This window comes from Acomys russatus, chromosome 6 (assembly GCF_903995435.1).
Source record: "Acomys russatus chromosome 6, mAcoRus1.1, whole genome shotgun sequence".
Lineage (NCBI taxonomy): Eukaryota > Metazoa > Chordata > Mammalia > Rodentia > Muridae > Acomys > Acomys russatus.
In genome coordinates this window covers 74,913,196-74,932,227 of record NC_067142.1, presented here as the reverse complement: position 1 = coordinate 74,932,227, position 19,032 = coordinate 74,913,196, and the positions used below count along the sequence as shown (strand labels likewise).

The 19,032-nt window shown below is 53.9% G+C and overlaps 2 protein-coding genes across 2 annotated transcripts in view; one reads left to right on the top strand and one right to left on the bottom strand.

The window, feature by feature from the left end:
• Coq8a (coenzyme Q8A) overlaps positions 1-19,032 on the top strand; it is a 450,047-nt gene that overhangs the window by 208,635 nt on the left and 222,380 nt on the right. The window lies entirely within an intron of this gene.
• Positions 626-19,032, bottom strand: part of Itpkb (inositol-trisphosphate 3-kinase B) — an 82,786-nt gene continuing 64,379 nt past the window's right edge. The window contains exons 3-8 of the mRNA XM_051148018.1: positions 7,929-8,028; positions 6,152-6,365; positions 4,239-4,443; positions 2,338-2,439; positions 1,132-1,203; positions 626-841 (exon numbers count right to left, since the gene is read on the bottom strand). Of these exons, the coding sequence (XP_051003975.1) occupies positions 626-841; positions 1,132-1,203; positions 2,338-2,439; positions 4,239-4,443; positions 6,152-6,365; positions 7,929-8,028 (909 nt within the window). The remainder of the gene's footprint in view (positions 842-1,131; positions 1,204-2,337; positions 2,440-4,238; positions 4,444-6,151; positions 6,366-7,928; positions 8,029-19,032) is intronic.

Sequence of the window (19,032 nt, the reverse complement as noted above, 5' to 3'; positions counted from 1 at the left end):
GGGCCTGAGTTAGCATCTTTAGAAAGGCCACACAGTGTCCCTAGAAGCTGGGGAGTCTCACTGGAGGAGTCTTTGCTCAAAAACCACATGTAGGTCCCCGGAGGTTGTATTCCCAACTCCCAGAGACCAGGGCCCCTGATAGGGAGGCACAAATGGGGCTGTGTAAATGGATAGCACCAGCCACCAGGGGGCATCAAGGCTCCACTGGTAGCCAGGCTGGGCCTGATATTTCTGGGGTGTCTCCCATAGGGAGGTGAGGCTCAATCTCTCAACACTCTCAACAGCCAGGGATCCTGTGGCCTTCTAGACCCATGCTCGCTCTAAGACCAGCCGACTGCAGGATGCAGGGCCTAGCTCTGTGTGATCCTCTTCCACAACGTAGCTCTATTTATGGAGAGTTAGAAATGCCACCTCCAGGCCCTGGTGTAGGAAGGAAAGGAAAAAAAAAAAAAAAAAAAGACCTAGAAAAATCTCTCTTTCTTCTTCAAAGTGTCCTGTAGTGCAGATGGAAGGCTCTGTTCTAGGTGGGCGGTCAAGCAGGAATGAAAGAAGACTTAGGGGAAGCAAGAGAGATGAGGGAGAGGCAGAGGTGGCAGGCAAGGTGGCATGGGTACGCAAGGTGGCCTCAGGTGAGTGGGCTGCCCTGGGACATTTCTGTCAGGATGTCGATGAGGTTGTTCAGCCCTGAGAGGTAGCCATCCTCCCGGTTCCCCTCCTGCCAGGGGACATCGTGTTGTAGGGTCTGGCCTTCCGGCAGGGGTGTGGTTTTCCCAAAGTCAATCATCCACACTTTGGCTTGCTCTTTCTTGTCATGGATGAAGAGGAGGGAGCTGCCAATGACCTGGAGAGAAGCGAGGCTGTGAGAAAAGGAGCAGGAAATGGGGCCGGGACGGGGTGGGGGTGGGGCAGGATTGAGAGAAGAGGAGGGGGTTGGGGGCGTAGACATGACAAGGCTAGGAGGAGGTGGGGGTGGGGCAGGATTGAGAGGTGAGGAGGGGGGTAGATATGACAGGGCCAAGAGGAAGGAGGAGAGAGGAGCAGGGCTAGGAGGATACAAACCAGGGGTGATGGCAACGGGTATCAGTCAAGCAGGCAAGGCGTGCCTGTCAGGCTGAAGGCTCAGTATCCTACCTCATGGCACTTGAAGAAAGGAGAGACTTCCAGGGTTTCTCGAATGGCCTTCAGCCGGTCCCGGTAGGCGATCTGAGGGCAGAGATGGTCAGCGTTTTACATACTCTGTGTGTGTAGGGCTGGGACCATGGCATCAGATTGATTTAGTTCATTAGAGTCACTGACTTACAAGTAGCAGTGACCATGCACCACTCACTCACTCCAACGTCCTCATCTACCCCAGCTGAGCTCAGAGTGACACCTTTCCCAGGCCACACTATTAGCCCCTCAACCTCCTCCATGAGGGGGCAGCCCATGCCAGCATACCAGCCAGCAGAGGAGGGGGTTCAGGACTGGTTGCCATGGTAACTACCACCACAGAGTGCTGTGTCCCTGACTAAAGATGACACACACACACACACACACACACACACACACACACACACACACACACACACAGCCCAGTATCTCTACAAGAGTCCCCTCCACAGAGCCCCTACAGATCCTTCTGTTTTAGCCATGGGGTACCTGATCATCCCCAAGGGGTAGCTCTGTGAGTCTCATGACCCAGAACTACAGGGCCACTAGGGAAGCCCACACCATTCCGGGTCCCTCAGTGACCATTCGCACATAGCAGTGACACAGCCAGGCAGGGCTAATCAGCAGTGTCCTGGAGTCCCTCGCAAGAGCAATCAGCCCCTCTTGGTATCACTCCGAGGTCTGAAGTGATCTGAGCAGGTACCCCAGAACCAGAGGACAGGCACTGCAGACCTGCCGTGTGCATTCCAGCCTTATGGGTCTGGGTCTGGAGGCATCAGGAAGTCAGGGACATGTATGTGTCAGGCCAACTTAGGTGTGAATCCTATCTCAGTCTTTTCCTACCTATGTGTCCCTGGCCTCTCAAGTCTTCTTGTCTGTCAAATGGAGACAAGAATGTCTGCTTGCTTATCCTTACCAGATGGCTTTCTGAGCGGACCTGGTGAAGACTCAGTACAGCCCCCACTTAGCAACAGCAGGCACGGAAAGTTGTTATTAGCTGCCACAGTTGTTCCATGACATGGAAGGGCAGTGTGCAGGGATAGAGTGAGCGAGGGGAATGAGTTGGTGTCCCCAGCTTCTCTGGGGACAGCCACGCCATCTTCCTACAGAAGTATTGGGCTAGCGTTTTGGCATCATTTGCTATGTCAGAGAAAGGATGGTCCCCCGACCCCCAAACCTGTGACTCACCAGGATGTTCTGGTTTCCTTTAGTGAATTCTCTGAAGGCCTCAGTGACCTGCTCCCTTGTTTTGGTCTTCTTGAAGTCACGGTTCACAGAGCCGTCTTCTTTCTGGGGGGGGGGGGGCGGCGTGGGAAGTCAGCAGAGGGCCAATGGGACAGACTGCATATGATCATGACCCTCATGTTGCTCTGTGGAGGTCGCCAGGGGTCCAGGGATGGTACAGCAAGACAGGTGCAACCAGACAATTGTCAGCCTGTCTCAGGCCCCAACAGAGGTGTTCACAAAGTGGCACTGGGTCCCTGGCCACATACTGCCTTAGGAAGTCTTGGCTGTGTGAGGGGTAGCCGAGATGACAACAGAGAAGTGTCCTGTTCTACGTTAGGGCAGCAGGGGTCCAGGGTAGTGGACAGCTTCACTTCCTCCTGCTCAGAAGCTTGGTCCCTGGACCAGTGACTCACTGTGTGTCCCGTTGGTGTGCTAGAGGCCATCTGTGTGATCAGGTCATCCTAGCATAGGCTTGTGTTCAAGTGACCATCGTTTCATAGTGGTCCAAAGCATGAGAGCGATGATGCTGGCAATTTTTATGATATGCAAACAGAAGCTGTAAAGTGTCTCCTTTACAGGAAAAGGCAAGAAAGAAATGTGTGTGCGTGCGTGTGTGTGTGTGTGTGTGTGTGTGTGTGTATGTGTGTGCACATACCTACATGTGTGTATGTATATGTTCCTATTGGGGCTCTAGATTCCAGACATTTAGTTTGGGTCTTGCAATGCACGGCAGATCAAGGGGCAGCTATGAAGATTTTCGCCAAGGCCAAGGTTCAGGCCTGCATCACGCGTCTGTACTTCATGATTCACCATCCCAGTGTTCCGAGCCCAGCATTCCTTCTGTTCAGGCTGGCCTGGGCAAACACACAGATCTCTGCTCTTTTGAGACAAAGGAGGAGAAAGTCTGTGTCCAGCAGGAGCCCTGACACTTGTGCCAGTCCACCTCCACCTGGAGACAGGTGCCAGCTGCAACACAGGAAAGCAGCAGGTGGCTGGCTCTGAGGGAGCCGTGGAGGGGATTGCACCTCATGGAAGCCTCCCTCATAGGGTCTCTCTGCTAGACAAGATGGGGTGGGGGGTTGGGGGAATGGGCAGGTGATGGCGCACACATTCGGCCCCTCTCTGGGCCAGTGGATGCTGTTGACCCTACGATGCAGAAACCAGAGACCAGGAACATGTTGTGCCTGTGTGAGAGGTCCCAGGGCATGCTGTTCAGCAGATGATGGAGAGAGAGGAAGTGTGTACACAATTTACATCCAGTCTAGAACTAGATATTGCCAAGAGGGAAGGCTGGTTTCAGAAGACAAGGAAGGATGAATGGCTTTCCCAGTCCCCAGCTCTAGAAGCCAGTGAGACACTGGTGCTGGCAGGAACTCACATCCACACACCATGTGAGAGAAGGGCTATAAGGAGCCTCCCTGTATGTCAGCTACCCAACTCTGACTCCATGCTGGCAACGGGGCCAGGAGGACCAGGGCTCCTGAGGGGACTACCACCTTCCCTGAAGGGATGACCCCCTGAGACGATGAGGAGCCTACATCCCTTCTCCACGCTCTTAGCTGGGTCTTGTAAATCTAGAAGCTAGGGACCTGAACTGGAACACAGGGACAAGGACAGTCTTCTGAGGTCCTTCTCAGGGCATCCAAGAAGAAAGGATGGAGGATGAGGTTCCCAAGGTGATCTCAGGTAGCCACACCCCTCTCCTTATCTGCATCCCACTGGTAGGTGAACCAACATCTTCCCTGCGGCAGGCATATAAGCTGGCTCCTATGTGGGTCCTCTGTACAGCTGCACGGATAAGCCACCCCAGCCCCCAAATCGGATGGCCTCAGGCTCCTCAGGCCTCACCTCACAGGTCTCACCTTGATGCCCTCTATCCTGAAGCCCAGGGTAGCTGTGGAACTGATAGTTTCCCGCCACTGCATGTAACGCGGTTTGGTCACAGCTCGCTGGGCTTTCTCCTCCTCAGTGGGGGCCTCAGGGTCCACCTCAACCATCTTCTGGTACATGTCCTTCCGCAGGCTAGGCTTCTTCCGGGCCTTGGTGAGTTCTTCCTCCAGGTAAGTCCTGCATGGGAGGTGAAGGACATGAGTCATGGGCTGGGCCACAGCTCCCTGTAGTCATGTCTGGTGGACTTAAGGGCCTGAGCTGGCTTGTCCAGGACGATGGTCAATATAGGCACATCTAAGATGAGGTGTATTCATCGGGAGAGCCACGCACTGTGTGGGCTGATTGAGGAAGGGTGTCCTCGACGCGCCCAGAGCAATACGAAGGCCTGACAAGCTCAGGAACCTCCACAAGGAGGCTTTTCTAGAGTCAGCAAAAGAAGGAATTTGCTGGGAAAGAGGGTTCCCCTTTGGAGCTCTGTTGTGTCCCCCTGTCCCTACGCAGTGTGAGGCGGGATGCATCTCTGGCTCTTTGCAGCAGGGTTCTTCTAAACACCAAGGACAGCATAGGATCTGCGATGACCTATGCTGGGGCACACTGCTCAGGGCTCTGGAGCTCAGTTGTGTTTGTTTCAGAGATAAAGCTGGCACCCCTCCACCTCTCCATACCAGGTCACCGAGCCTCTGATCCCAGGATGACTAAACATGCGCCCTTTGCACAGTAAGCATTGCCTGCAGGCTGACCCCGAGAGGTCACTAAGCCCCTAGAGGAGGTGACATGCAGAGACAGGCCAGGCTTAGAGCAGCCTGGGGTCGGAGTCATAGGCCCAGAATTCTGGGGACATCCTAGCACTACCCCCTCCCCCCCCACAACCCCGCACCAGCACCTCCAACTGGAAGCGTGACTCACCCGAGTCCTCTCCCCTACTACAGCCCTCCACCCATGTGCACCCAGGCAGCAGTCAGCAGTTAGCTGCAGGATAGGGAAGTGGGCTCCCTGTGGCCTGTGTGGGTGTGAACTGCCCTAAGAGGCACCCTCTCTTCTCTCCTGTCCATTCTCCCCTGTCCCCACCTCCCACCCCCCAGGCACTGTCCCAACACATCTTTTCACACCATCCCCAGTCTGCCAGTCTTGGCTGCAGAACAGATTGAATACAGATCTACCTCTTACAAAGATTTCAGAACCTCAGCCTCAGCCCCACCCCCACCCCAAGCCCACTGGTATTTATACGGGAAAGGAACCTCCCAACTGCCTGGATATGCGTGTATAAATGTATCCTGGTTATTTAGCAAGTGGAGGGCTCAGTCCACTGTCCAGCGTGAGTGTCTGCAGCCAAAAATCAGGCTGTCTGGGGCTGGACACATCACGCTGGACATCTCAGAGGCTGACCTCCTCAAGGTAGGGGTGATGTCCACTTCTGCCTGAGGCTCTATGCCCTCCAGACTGAGGAGCTTAGCCTAGGCTCTGCAGCTCTCAGCAAGGTCTGGAATCACCTCAGGCCCACCTGCCACAGGGGCCACGGCAGCGGCCAGTCTCCAAGTCTCCATCCTTAGTTATACCCTGGTGTCAGGTCCTTTTTTTTTTTAAACCAACATAAGCCAGCTCTGTGGTCCCTCTCTAGTCCTGTCTCCATGGCAGTTCACTTAACAGGAGGTGGTTGTTTTGTTTCCTTCCTGCTGGCTATGCACCTCACTCAAGGACCCCACCTGACTAGTGTGCAGCTCCTGCCCTCTCCCCGAGAGGCTCAACACCCAGCCAGGACTCCTGCCTTGTCTTCTTCAGCTCAGTAGAGAAGATCTTGGCAGGGTCGAGCCCGCATCCTGGTGTCCTCCACACAGCCAGGCACGGTGGGGAGGAGGAGGCATACCCTGGCGGGCGCTTGGCTCACCTGATGCCCATCTTGCAGTCCATCACGCAAGGCGACTCGAAGTCAGCCAGGAGGTCATCCATCTGGTTGTACCGCTCCCCGTCCTTCACCACATCCCCATGGTAGGCTGGCACGAAGGGTCTCAGCACATCGGACATCAGCCGGTCCAGGCAGCGCTGTTCAGACTCGCAATGCTTTTTTAGGATGCGGCCGTTGGCAGCTGCCTTGAAGCTCCCTGCAGAGTAAGCAAGAGGAGGGAGGGCTTCTAGCCTCTGAGGAAGCCGGGGAGAAATGGGACCCTCTCCCTCTTGGAAGCTGCATCAGAATCCCCCCCCCCACCCCGCCTAGAGATACTACAGCACTGAGGATTGAAGGTATGGACATTTGTAGTCAAGCCCCTTAAGGCAAATGGTCTTGAGTCCTGGCCACCCATTCATTGACTGCAACCCTGGCTGCTCCCTGTTTCCTCTGACTCCAAGCTCCTCACCACCAAGGTTATCAACAGGACTGTGTGTGGTTCCACTCACTCCTCAGAATTACTACGAGCACCCCGCCCCCACTACAGCTCTACTTAAAAAAAAATAATTAATGATTCACTTTACATCCTAGTCATAACCCCTTCCCTCTTCTCCCCCTGGTCCCACCTGCCTTCCCTGCTTCCCCCCATCATCCCTCCTCTACTCCTCGGAGAAGGGGACCCCCCATCCCAGTATAACAAGTTGCATCAGGACTGAGGGCATTCCCTCCCCTTGTGGCCCAGCGAGACAGCCCCACCAGGGGAAAACGACGAAAAAGCAGGCAGCAGAGTCCATGTCAGAGCCAGCGCCCACTTCCCTCACTAGGGACTGAGCTGCCCATTGGCTACATCTGTGCAGGAGGCCTAGGTCCAGTCCATGCATGGTCCCTGGCTAGAGCTCACCCCCCATCTCCACAGGCCTCCCCCTGGGCCCATGTTAGTTCCTGTCCCTTCTGAGTCCTCCATCCCCCTGCCCCGACTCTTCCCCAAGACTCCCCACACTCCACCCCATGTTTGGCGGCGGCTCTCCGCATTTGCTTCCATCACCCACTCTACTTCTTAACCAAGCAGGTGTCCCCGAGCCTTAGGAGACAGAGGACAGAGTGGGCTAAAAAGTGTGTGTCCCAGGCACAGGCCGTCTGGGCAACACTTCTTCAGAGCCACACACTCAGGGAGTGTTTACAAAGGGTGTCCATCTGTGTCCTGGTCTGAGTCTTGTTGCCATTTAAAGACCCTACAAGGCCTGTGGCTTCACGGGGGCCAAGTTCATGGGTGGATATGGAGGTGTCCCCAGAGCCCCAGAGAACAACGCAATGCTATAAGGCTCCACATGGGGGCTAGCTGACTCTGCCAGCACCTTGGTGGCTGTGGGGTGACTTGGCCGCATCTCCCCCCAGTTCAAGTTCCTGGTAGAGACGGTATCTCCGCTGATACTGTAGCCTGGAGAACGAGGTGATTTTGCAGGCCTATACCCTGGCTGCTTACTGACGGGGTTTAGCTTCGCCTCTTTGTCCAGGGTTAGAAAGGGTAAACAAGCTATAAGGAATTGATCTAAAAGTTCCACCGAAGTGAGGCTGGGAAGCAAAGAGAGGGAGAGTTTGGATGGGATAGGTGGGATGGCTGTGTTCTTGGGGACAGAGTGGCAAGAACTTTGGAAAGGTCAACTGTCTGTCCACAGGCACTTACAAGTCAGTGTAAGGCTCACACCTTCTGCCAGGGCCTGTGCACCGCCTGCCCCCCCCCCTTCACCTGGGACCTCTAAAGGGGGGCGGAGTCTGCTACCTGCATGTCCTGCCAGCTGGATCCAGGGGTACTTCTTCTTGAAGGACATGACAAAGGGGGACCAGTGCACCATATTCTTTATCTTCCTCCATGACTTGCTCTAGAAAGCAAACAGAGAGCTCTCAGTGACAGGCATTACCACTCTTTCTGATCAGAATCAATTCAAACAAGGTCACTCAACGCCCACGGCTACCAGACCTGAGCTGAGGGGCCACACAGACAGCTCAGGCACCCATAGGCGGGCTCCAAGCTCCTTATTTGTCCTGTAGCAGGCACAGCTACAGGTAGCTTTGCCACAGTTCACAAACAGGTTGAGCAAGGGGCTCAAGGGATTTTCCTTAGGAGCTGTTCAGAGGTAAGTGAAGGAGGCAAGCAATGTGCTCTGAAGCCAGGGCACTTAACCCAGACCCTTCCCCATTAGGGACAATGAAATGCATATTGCTCCTTTTCCACATACCCTCCCAATGGCTCCTTCATCTGTCTGGTTAGGGGCAGACAGCTGGCCCATCAGGTTCTTGGGACTCATGGATACTAGGACTCTGGAAAATGACTTCCTTTGTACCAAAGCAGTGATCTCAGACAAGAAGGGTCACTGTCACTCAGCAGCAAGGTGTTGCTGCACATTTTATTTGTAGATGTTGTGGTAAATGAGCACTAACGAAGAAGTGCTCCACAGAGGGGCATTCATAAATGATAGCTGAGCACCACATGAGGCGGTGCACACCTGTGACTGTTGAGTGCCAGGTGGGGCAGTGCACACCTGTGACTGTTGAGTGCCAGGTGGGTGGTGCACACCTGTGAATGTTGAGTGCCAGGTGGGGCAGTGCACACCTGTGACTGTTGAGTACCAGGTGGGTGGTGCACACCTGTGACTGCTGAGTGCCAGGTGGGGCAGTGCACACCTGTGACTGTTGAGTACCAGGTGGGTGGTGCACACCTGTGAATGTTGAGTGCCAGGTGGGGCGGTGCACACTTATGACTGTTGAGTGCCAGGTGGGGTGGTACACACCTGTAGTCCCATCTACTCAGGAGGTGGAGACAGGAGAGTTACACAAGCCTAAAAGTTTGAGTCTAACTTAGCTGGTACAGTGTGTGTGTGTGTGTGTGTGCGTGCATAGAAGCCCACTGAACAGTAAGGAGAGCACCAGAAAGGGAGCAGGTGTGCCCAGAAGGAAGGGAGAGGGTGAGGGACTGCTGGAGACCTGGGCCTTCCACTCTGATGTCCTGGCAAGTGCTTAAGCCAACTAAATCACAGGCATGAAGCCTCTGGGCAATTCCTTAAGTGAGTTGAGCTGACCCAATCCCTGGGTTATTGTCCTCTTGATCAAACCAGCGTGGCTGAGTCTTGTTCTGTGTCATTTCTTACCCATCAGACCCCGGGGTGTACAAGGAACAGGAGGGTCCTGGCTCATCCAGTTAAATCTGGGTCAAAAGGATCAGAAAACAGCCAGGTTGGGAAGGTGGGTTTTAAAACCCAAGATGAATGAGAACTGTTGAAATGCCACTGAGATTTGAAATCATCTGGGCAGCTTCACTGCCTGCATCTCACTGGAATTTGCTAAAATAGCCAGAGAACACAGACAGGGGTTTGTAGTGGGGAGAGGGAACAAACCAAACCAAACCAAACCAGCCAACCAATCAACCAACCAACCAAAGAAACAACACAACCCAGGAGGCCCTAAACCCTCTTCACAACTGAGGCATTTGGAAGTCTGAGGGAGATGGGGGGAAATGAGAAGTTGGCCACCAGCAGCGAGTGCTACCAGCTGAGCTGGGGCCACTGCATCTGCAGGCAGGAGAGGGACAGCTTGGAGCTGGGGCAGCCACAGCCTGACCCACCTTTTCCTTTTTCCTCTTCCCCATGAGCTGTTTCAAAAGCAACTTGGCCTTCTATTTCCAGTACACAAAGCCTCCTTGGGCCTTGCCACTCCCTACCCTGGCATCTCTGTCTTTCGGTAGAAATGACCAGTGTTCGGAGGACTTGCCTCGGTCCTAGCTGGGCTCACAGGAGGAAGCCTTGGTCAGGTCTGCCTCTGGGTGTTTGTGTAGGCTTCCCAGAGCATGCCACCCTCTGGCTGCCTCTCCCTCCTGGCATCTGCGGATATTCTACAGGGATGTGATGGTGCCTTAGATCAAAAGGAAGGAATCGTTTCTAAGTGTGGCCCATGTCTTCTTTCACAAAGCAGCCAGAAAAGGAATTACCAGGGATGTGGGGCCTCTTCCCCACCTCTTTCAAAGTGCAGTAGCTATCAGCAAGGGCCTGGAGCAAAATGGAAACGGAGGGTCCCTTGTCCAAAATGTGGTAGGGATGTTCAGGTGGGAGGGTGGTGGAGTGTGACCTTTCCAAGGCCAGGTGGGTATAGATTCTGCTGCACTGCTGACCACGCCTTTCAAGAGCCCCTGGCCCTCAGCCTAGCCGTAGCCATGCCCAGGCTGTTGCTGAGAAACAGAGCTGGAGACAGTCACTGCAGTCCCTGGTGGATCCCTGCCTGCCTGTCCTCCATCCGGCACCGGCTTGATGGGTCCTCTGCCAGGTTGGGGACTCACCACCCCACAAGTGAAAAGCTGAAATGACATGCTGCCCCCACGGTCAGATGTTGTCTAAACACTGCCTAGACGCTACAATGTTGCTCTGTCTACAGAGGCAGGGTGATGGAGCTGAGAGCTGTTAAGCTTTGGAGTAGAAAGGAGCCTCTGTTCTCTCAGTTCCACTGCCCTTGGATGGACAAGGAGAGACCTCAGTGTCCCCATCTGTAACTGGGACCCCAGTGGCCCCGTGGAGTCCCTGGTGATACAGACCTCCCGCCCTCCTCCCCCCGCCACCATGTGCTCTACTCTGCACGTGGCCAAGCCCAGTCAAGCCATATTCACTTTGTCTTGACTTCTGATTCTTTTTGTTTGCTTTATTTTTCCACCAAGACACAGAGTGCTGGCTATAATTCACCAGACATTTCCAAAGGGCCAGAGGGTAAGTGGGGTGGCCATGAGGTGAGCCAACATGTGATTGTTTATGAAGCTCCCAGGCCCACAGCGCTAGATCCTGACCATATAGTAGGCGGCTCCGGACCCCAGTGTCTCCATCTGCTTCTGCCTAGACCAGTGGTTCTCAACCTTGCTAATGCTGTGACCCTTTAATACAGTTTCTCATGCTGTGGTGACCCCCCAACCATAAAATTGTTTCATTGCTACTTCATAACCCCTGTTCTAGAACCCCTGTTCTAGAAGCTCTACAAAGTTGGATTTCCAAACAGCTGACGTTACCATGGGAGGGAGGTGTCATATTTTGTGGGTCAACAAAATTCATTCCACAGGAGGTTTGGCTCTTTGGGGCAGTCCCTTCACCGCCTGACCTGGGCCTCCAGCTCACCAGTTCCTCTCCAGCAAGTCTCTCTTATTTCAACCCCTTGATAATTCTGTTCCTATTTTTATAATTTTAAAGGAAAAATATCTCCCCTTCTCCCTATTTTTAGGGGCAAGAGAGATGAGGGGGACATATCTAAAATATCACTGCACATTGACTCTCCTAAAAATCTTACCGGATTAATGCTGGACTGTACATGCATAAGAACACGTGTGTGCATGCAGGAAAATCACACGCTCAGTGTCTGTGGCGTTGCTAGGCCCAGGGCTGACATCAAGGGAAACCTCACAGTGTTGGCATGCCTATTTACATTTTTTGCCCAGAGGCATTAGCGTTGCTCCAGGTCACACAGCCTCTAGTTCTTTGCCACTAATTTCTGAAGATTTTGTTTCGGCCAACAGGATGCCCAGACCCCCCTCGTCTCTCCCCTAGTTATAAAACAGCCTCACACAGACAGCAAGCACTTTGTCACAAGACTGACCTTTCAGATGGGGGAGGCCTGAAGAGGCCTGCCCTCCCCTCCCTCTGAGTCCCAGGCTTTTCCCAGAAGGTCCTGGCTGACACATACTCGGGGGAAGGCACACACACTTGATGAAAAGGGGACTGGAAAGGGCTCATTCTGCATTAGACCTTCTTGCAGAAGTCAAATACAATGGCATTGAGTTCTCTGTTTGGGGAAATTGCCCTTCCCCCACCCCCTTCTCTTTCCATAAAGGCAGCTAGGGTTTCCCTAGTGATCTGTGCCCGCCCTCTCTGGGGAAAAGCCTGGTGCTTCTCCCAGGCCTTAGGGCCAACTTTGTTCATTGTGTTCTCCTGGCAGAGGCCTGAGGAGGGTGGTGTGGAGCAGGCCCAGACAGGTAGGGCCCTCAGTGGCCCTTCCTGGATCCTGCTTAGAAACTGTGCCTGCTGCAAAGGCCAGTAATCTGCCCTCCCAGATGACAGAAGGTTCGAGAAAGCAAGCCCAATCGCTGGTAAGGCAGACAGCTGCAGTTAAAAATAAGGCTGTACTTAAGACGGACCACCTCCGCCCCCTTTAACAAACAATATTTTCAAACCTCCCTGGCTTTGTACTGCATTGCCACCTAGGCAAGACCTCGCATTGTCCCCACAAGGGGGCAGCCTGGAGCCGTCGTTAGAACTGTTCAGTCTACAGTCTGCCTGCCCAGGGTGGGGAATTACACAGAGAGCTGAGACAAGGTGAGCCCACAAGGCTGAGGATGCCCTATGTGAAATCTCTGGGACCAGAAACATTCCTGACTGGCCCCAGATCTTACAGTGTGTGCACATTTGCCCTGCTGTATCTTTTAAGGTGGTACCCTCATTCACACACCTCATCCACATAGTCCCAAGGTGATCCTACATAACACATTTGGGGCGCCTGCGTTTTGACTGCTTGTGACTGGTCAGGAGATGCTTTAGGCCTACAGTTTCCCCGTGTGTGGGGACTTGTGTCGATCACCGTTGAGAGCATTTCAGGATGTGGACCGTCCTGGCCTAGGGATGCGCATTCTTTATCTCTTTCAGAATCTGTGGTTGGTCTTCACCAGCACCAACCCGACTGCTCAGGTGTGGAAGGCATCACCTTGCTGAGGGGCAGCTGTCAGTCAGTGTTCTCCTAGCAGCACATCCTGGGCAGAGACAGGAAGCCTTTGTATAGCTCCCCCGGGGCGGGGCCCCTCCTGCTCAGCTGCCTTTTACCGCTGCCACTCAAGGCTCAGTTTCTAGACTGAGCATAGTACCCCAACTGCTGCACTGGATGCTCCACCAGCTGCTCTCCCTCCCATCCTGTCATCCAGAACCCTGGGGAAAGGCCTTGGACACAGCGGACAAGGACAGGCCTGCTCACACCCCTTTCCCAAGGAGTGCAATCATGTGTCCCTAACCGCCCACAGAGAAAGAGGGTCCCAGCACAGCCACAAGGCTACTGTGGATGTCCCCCTACACCCACTTCACACTCCCACTCTCTTGTATGCCTGAGACCCTGCAGGGCATGTCATCTTCCTGTCCCCAACCTGTCCATCTCCAGGTAGTGTGGCCCTTAGGCAAAACGCTTGAGGACCCGAAAGGTTTTGGGTTTCAGGCTATTTCTTTCCTTCCTTTACCCTCCTTGCCCTGTGACTCTGGAATGTCTAGCAACTATCACACACAGCCAGGACACTAGGGACCCCAGCAAAGAAAGCTCTCTCACTGGAGACCTTGCTTCAAGTCGCTCTTCTCCCCACACCTGGCTTTCCTGAGCTGCTGCCAAAAAGGGCCTGCAATGCCTGCAAACCAGGCTTTGTTGTTGTTGTTACTCAAGAACTGAGGTGTCCTTCATGTTCCTGGGCCTCCCTGCCAGGCGGCCCAGCATTCGCCCCTCTCTGGTGTGAAGGTCACCACTTGGCTTCTCCCTTCTTCCTCCTCCTCCTCCTCCTCCTCTTCCTCCTCCCAGAACTAAAAATAATTGCAGTCAAAGAGGAGGAGGCAGCAATGGGGAAATGCCTGACCACACAGAAGCCATGCCTGCACCAGGAGCTGGCCCGCCTCGGCCTCCCTCTGGCTCAAAAGGCTGCACCAGGCCCCAGGCCCGGGGAGAGGGGAGTAACAATGGTCGGAAACTGGGAGTGGCCGCCAGGAAGAGTGAAGAGGGGTGGGGGGTGGCTGGGGCCGCTCCTGAATACTTCCTCATGGAAAAAGGCAGAGGACAGAGGACGGTTAGCTTTGTCTGGGAAAAGGAGCCAGGCACCGAGGCGGTCCCACAACCCTCCTCAGGCCTCCCCCCCCCCCCCCCCCCCCCCCCCCCCCCTGTTTCCCCAGAGATTTTATTTTTACTTGGGTAAATGCAAAAAAACAAGGCTGGGCTACTAGAGTGTGGAAATTTACTGAGGGCCCTTGATGGGATGGACGGTAGATCTTAGGGATTGATCCCTCAGCCAAGATGGGTGAGTGGAGGGCAGTCCCAACACACCTGGTAGGGAGAACTTCACAGGCTTAGGGGCCAGAGAGTTCAATTTCTCCTCTGCCTGAGGCTCGGCAGGATTAGGGCAGAGCCACAAGTGCATGGAAACAGTAACAAGCAACTCATGTGTACTAAGGGCCTTTGACAGGCAGATGCAGCGCCAAGCATTTAGTATATATAAAACGAGCATATGTTAATCTTATCTCAATGGTGCCGTGGAGGTGTTCTCGTGGCCCCATTTTACAGATGTGAATACCGTAGGCACAGAGAGATTAGACGATTTGTCTGAGGGTCTAGAGATACTAAGTGGTAAGCCTCTTGAGAGTCCCAGGCCTGCACCATTCAGCTAGGCTGTCTCCTTTGTCATTGGTAACATGCAGCTTTGTAGCCAGAAGGACTTGGGCTCAGATCCTGTTAGTCCTGGGCAGGTTACCAAACCTCTCTGAGCTTCAGTTTTCCCCACCCTTGTAGGATGGAAATACCACTTGGCCAACGCCATCAGGAGACAATAGGCTGTTCTCAAAGTTAAACAGAACTTTGCCTGTGTGGTGGAGGGGATGGGTGACTCTACAGTCAGCAGCACTCAACCTCTTTAAAGTCCTGTCTGCTCTCTGAAGTCAACAACAGCAGGAGCCTGCAGGAGATAATGCCCAGCAGAGGCAGCTATGGGCTGGCTTGGCAGGTGTCAGTAGCAGGGCCTGACACCTCCTTCTTCTCCACCCTGCTCCCACCCTGAGCCCCATCTTTCCAGGAAGAGGGGGAAAGGGGAAGGCCAGTCCAACTCCCCACCAGATGAATAGCTTGCTCCAAACACCTAAGCCACTTCTGAGCATGCGTGAGTATTCACAGGCAATTGAGACCCAGGAGTCAGGCAGAGGCTTCTAGTGGACCTTCTAGTTCCATCCCAAGCCAGGGCACCCTGGGCTGCCATGAGCAATGTCTGTTGTTCCTGAGGTAAAAAGTCACACAGCCAGCGAGGGGGTACAGGGAGTGGGCGGGGCGTGGGGGGAAGACCCACACGCAGGTTCTTTGGGTGGCCGCATGCGCATGCGCAACGCGCGCAGCCTGCGTTCTCCTAGCTGGAAGATGACATTTTAGAAAGCCAGGCTCTGAAAGGAAGCGAAAGGAGCCACCAAAAGCGGAAGAAGCTCAAATGTCACCTTCTCTCCCCTTTCACAAGCAGCTTGCAGAAGGAAACCTGGTTCTGAAACGCGGCCTCTGCAGCACTCCTGTAACATTCTGAGCCTGTGAGATGAAGAAACCTCCAGGTTACAAGCGCAAAAGCCCAGAGGTACAGGTGGACATGCAGAAGGGACAGGAATTCTTAACTCCAGCTAAGTACTGGGAACTCCCACCTAAGGAATTTCGAACAAGGAAACTTTTGAGGAAGGGCTTTACAGGCGGATCATACAGCTATATTTAGAAAATTATTTCCAATCGAGACACACTGGAGCAATTCATATTTCTGAGAGATAGGGCTGAGTTGCTTGTGGCTAACAGCAAGCCGTGTGACACAGTGCAGACCTGCTGAGAACCAGAACCGCCCCCCCCCCGACCCCCCAGCCTCCTTCCAAAGACACTTCTGCAGCCCTGTCCGGCAGAAGCTGATTGCAGCTCCTGACTGGGCCATGAGTCACGCAGTTTCCCTCTCCTGACAGGCTGTTCCCGGTCCTTAGTTCAGCAGACATGCCTCTGTTCACGTGCAGACTGCTGGAGGCGAGGCACAGGAAACGGGTTGCCAAAAAGGCACACCAGTGAACCCCCAAGTATGAACAAGATGCATCACCCTCAGAACATGAGGCCCGGGTCATCCTGACGTCTATGGGGATGTGTGACTTTCGTAAACAGTGTGAGTCATCAGCGTCCTGCCTGTATCTGTCATCTTGGGGCCCTGTTGCTGGCAGTGGGTGCTTACTTAGCCTGTTCTCCTCTGTGGTATGAGGGTCCCACAGAGCCGTCCCAGAGATAGCATACTTGCCTCCTTCTCTCAGGAACAAACAGGGACACATTCCACCTCTGCTAGTGTCCCCAAGGGAACAGAACTGGGGGAATCATGCTCAACCCATTGCTCTGGCAGCTTGTGTGCCCACCGAAGTGGGGAGTAGGGATCTCCCACCCAGGAGAGCAGGGGCACTCACAGTGTACCCTTCACTTTTTGCCTTAGGCTACAGGGACTTAACATGTTTGTTGAGATGCCACCAAGCATCTCCAGACCATTATGTTGGCAGACAACAAACCCAGTAAACGCCACAGCAATACCCCTATGTGTCACTACACTCTCTACCCAAAGGACCTTTGTACCTGGTCCACACAAGAGTCCCCGTCCTGTCTGCACAGCTTATAGAAGGCTCCTTGTTCTCTTAGCCAAGTACTGCTCTTTCCCACTGGGCAGGGAGTGAAAGAGTGAGGGGCGGTGAGTGAGTCATTTGGAAAACATCTGGAACGGCAGGGGCCGAGGAATGACAATGGACCCGAGGATCCTCCTGGCCAAGGATCTCAACCTTCTTTGCAGACTGGATGCGGGCCTCACACAGCTCCATGAGACAGGACTGAAATGCCCACTGCCTTTGAGGATTTGGCAAGAGAAGGATGCCCTTGCCCATGTCAACCTGCTGTCTCTCGGGGCAGTGTGTGTGTCCCAGGGTGAGCGTGGGCATCTTATGAACTCTGAATCTGGACGGAGCCTGAGAATGGCACGGGGTGAGCAATGTGCCCCACTCCGTCCTCTCGCAGTGACCAGACCCCTGTTTGGAAAGCTGGGCCCCCTCAAGGCCTCTGGGGACAGTCCATATTTAGGAACTGTAGCATCTCTCCTGGGGAACGGACCAGCTGGTTGATTTATTCCCTTTAACTTTTGATGTTATTATTAGGCACATCTGTCTCTGAGTGAGGTCACCAAGGAAAAACCTAACCAGAGGAAAATAGTTTCAAGCAGTTGTCATTTCAATCTTCGGGAAAGGAAGCAAGTGGATAAACGAAGTACCAGAGGATTCCAGAATTCAGGATGACCAAAGAGGAAAATGGAAAGTATGTGTTCTGGGAGGGGGGGTGGAACACAAGCTGCTTCCGCTTCCCTTTCCCCAAGCTTAGCCCTTTCCTTTTCCCTAATACAAAGGCCAGACAGACAGACACTCTCCCCCAAGCTCAAAGATCCAGGACGGGACCCCAATAGTGATAAGTGACCAGGTGATATGGGACGGGGCTTCCCCCACCAGGGGCCATCAGACTTAACTTTGTTCAGCGTTAATTTTCTTTCTTTCTCTAAATTAGTTGCCAACCTTTTGTAAATCAGATTTCATAGGAAAGTCCAATGCCTCTTTGACACGCTGAGTGAGTTTGCAGTCTGGGCCGCCTGGGACTGAACAGTGGCAACGTGAGCTGGGGTCCTGCCTTTAACCTGTTTATTACCGGGCTACCCCTGATGGCACCTGCATTAGGAGGCAACCAAACATGAGCGCACCAAAGAAAAGCCAAAGACCCAGACCTCAAACATGGCGTGGGCTCTTTCTCCATCTGTAACCAGGTGAAAGTGACGGGCACATGTGGCTGTTGTTCTATAGGGTGGACGAGGGAGGGAAGCCAAGAGTAGGGTTTGAGGAACTGAGCGGTGCACCATGGGCTGGACGGCTGGCGTGTGGCCACACAGGTACAGAGATCAACACACACACAGAGTCAGCCTCTTGAACTGGATTGGTAGCCAGGGAGGAGACAGGGAATAAACAGCCCAGAAGCCTCAGAGGTCACCTAGGAAGGCAAAAAGTGAAGCTGAGGCTTTGGAACTTGCCAAGTACACCTAGTGCCCGGGTCAAGTACCTGGTCCCACTGGTTTCGTAGGCCTGGGGCCAAGGACACCAGACCCCACTCCTCCCATGCGCATCCCCCCAACCCTTGCAGAGAGACACCAGTTTATGCCTGGGGACTCTCCTGGGTTCCTACCCTCCATGCTCCCTCTCCCTGCAAAACTGGCCTGTGTATGTTTGCCTGTAGGCCATGCTGTTGGGCCTGGGGCAGCCCATCTGCTGGGGATAACCTGCCTCACCCGGGGAACAAAGATTTATTGCTTAAATTGCTTCAACCTCTCCTCTTTGCACCTTCCCAGGCCCTGTACATCTCACACTGTGTGCCCCTGAATGGTTTTCCAGGCTTGGAAGCTAATGGAAACACACGCAGCTAAGTAGCCACGAGCCTTCTAAGGCCTAGCTTCTGGCTGAGAAGGCAGGGAGGGGAATCTCACTCAGTATCTACAGCCATAACTGAAGGTGTCTGGCTGGATGCAAACTGAGATTTCTAGACCAGAATGATGCCTCTTGCACTCCGGGGAAGCAAGAACCAGAGGAAGAGCCTCCAAGCCCAGGCATGAGCTGGCCACATGGAGATTAAGACATTAGCCTAGCCCATAGGGACAGAGGTGGACAAAAGCCAAGCTGGCTCCCCTAAGGTTAATCTGGAAGTCCCTGGCCCCATCAGACCATCTGCGTTCTCTGACCTCAATGCTGTTCCTGGCTGCAGATATCAAGGCTGGGGCTACTTTTCTCCCCTAGAGCTAGGTCAGGGCTGGCAGCGCCAGGCAAATGAGAAAGGTGGGTCCACAAGGCTCTGTCAGCTGTAAGATGAACATTAGGTCAGAAAGAGCTAGAGAGAAAGGTATCCCAGGTGGAGCCGTGGATGCTCGCCGCCCCTGCCCCATTCTCTGGGATTCTCAGCCTGAGCTAGCTTCCTTTATGAGGGTTTGGGAAGTCGGCAGGTTGAGTGAGAACAAGCTGGTCCTGCCTGACTTTCCCCTTGTCCAGCCAGTTCCTTTCTGG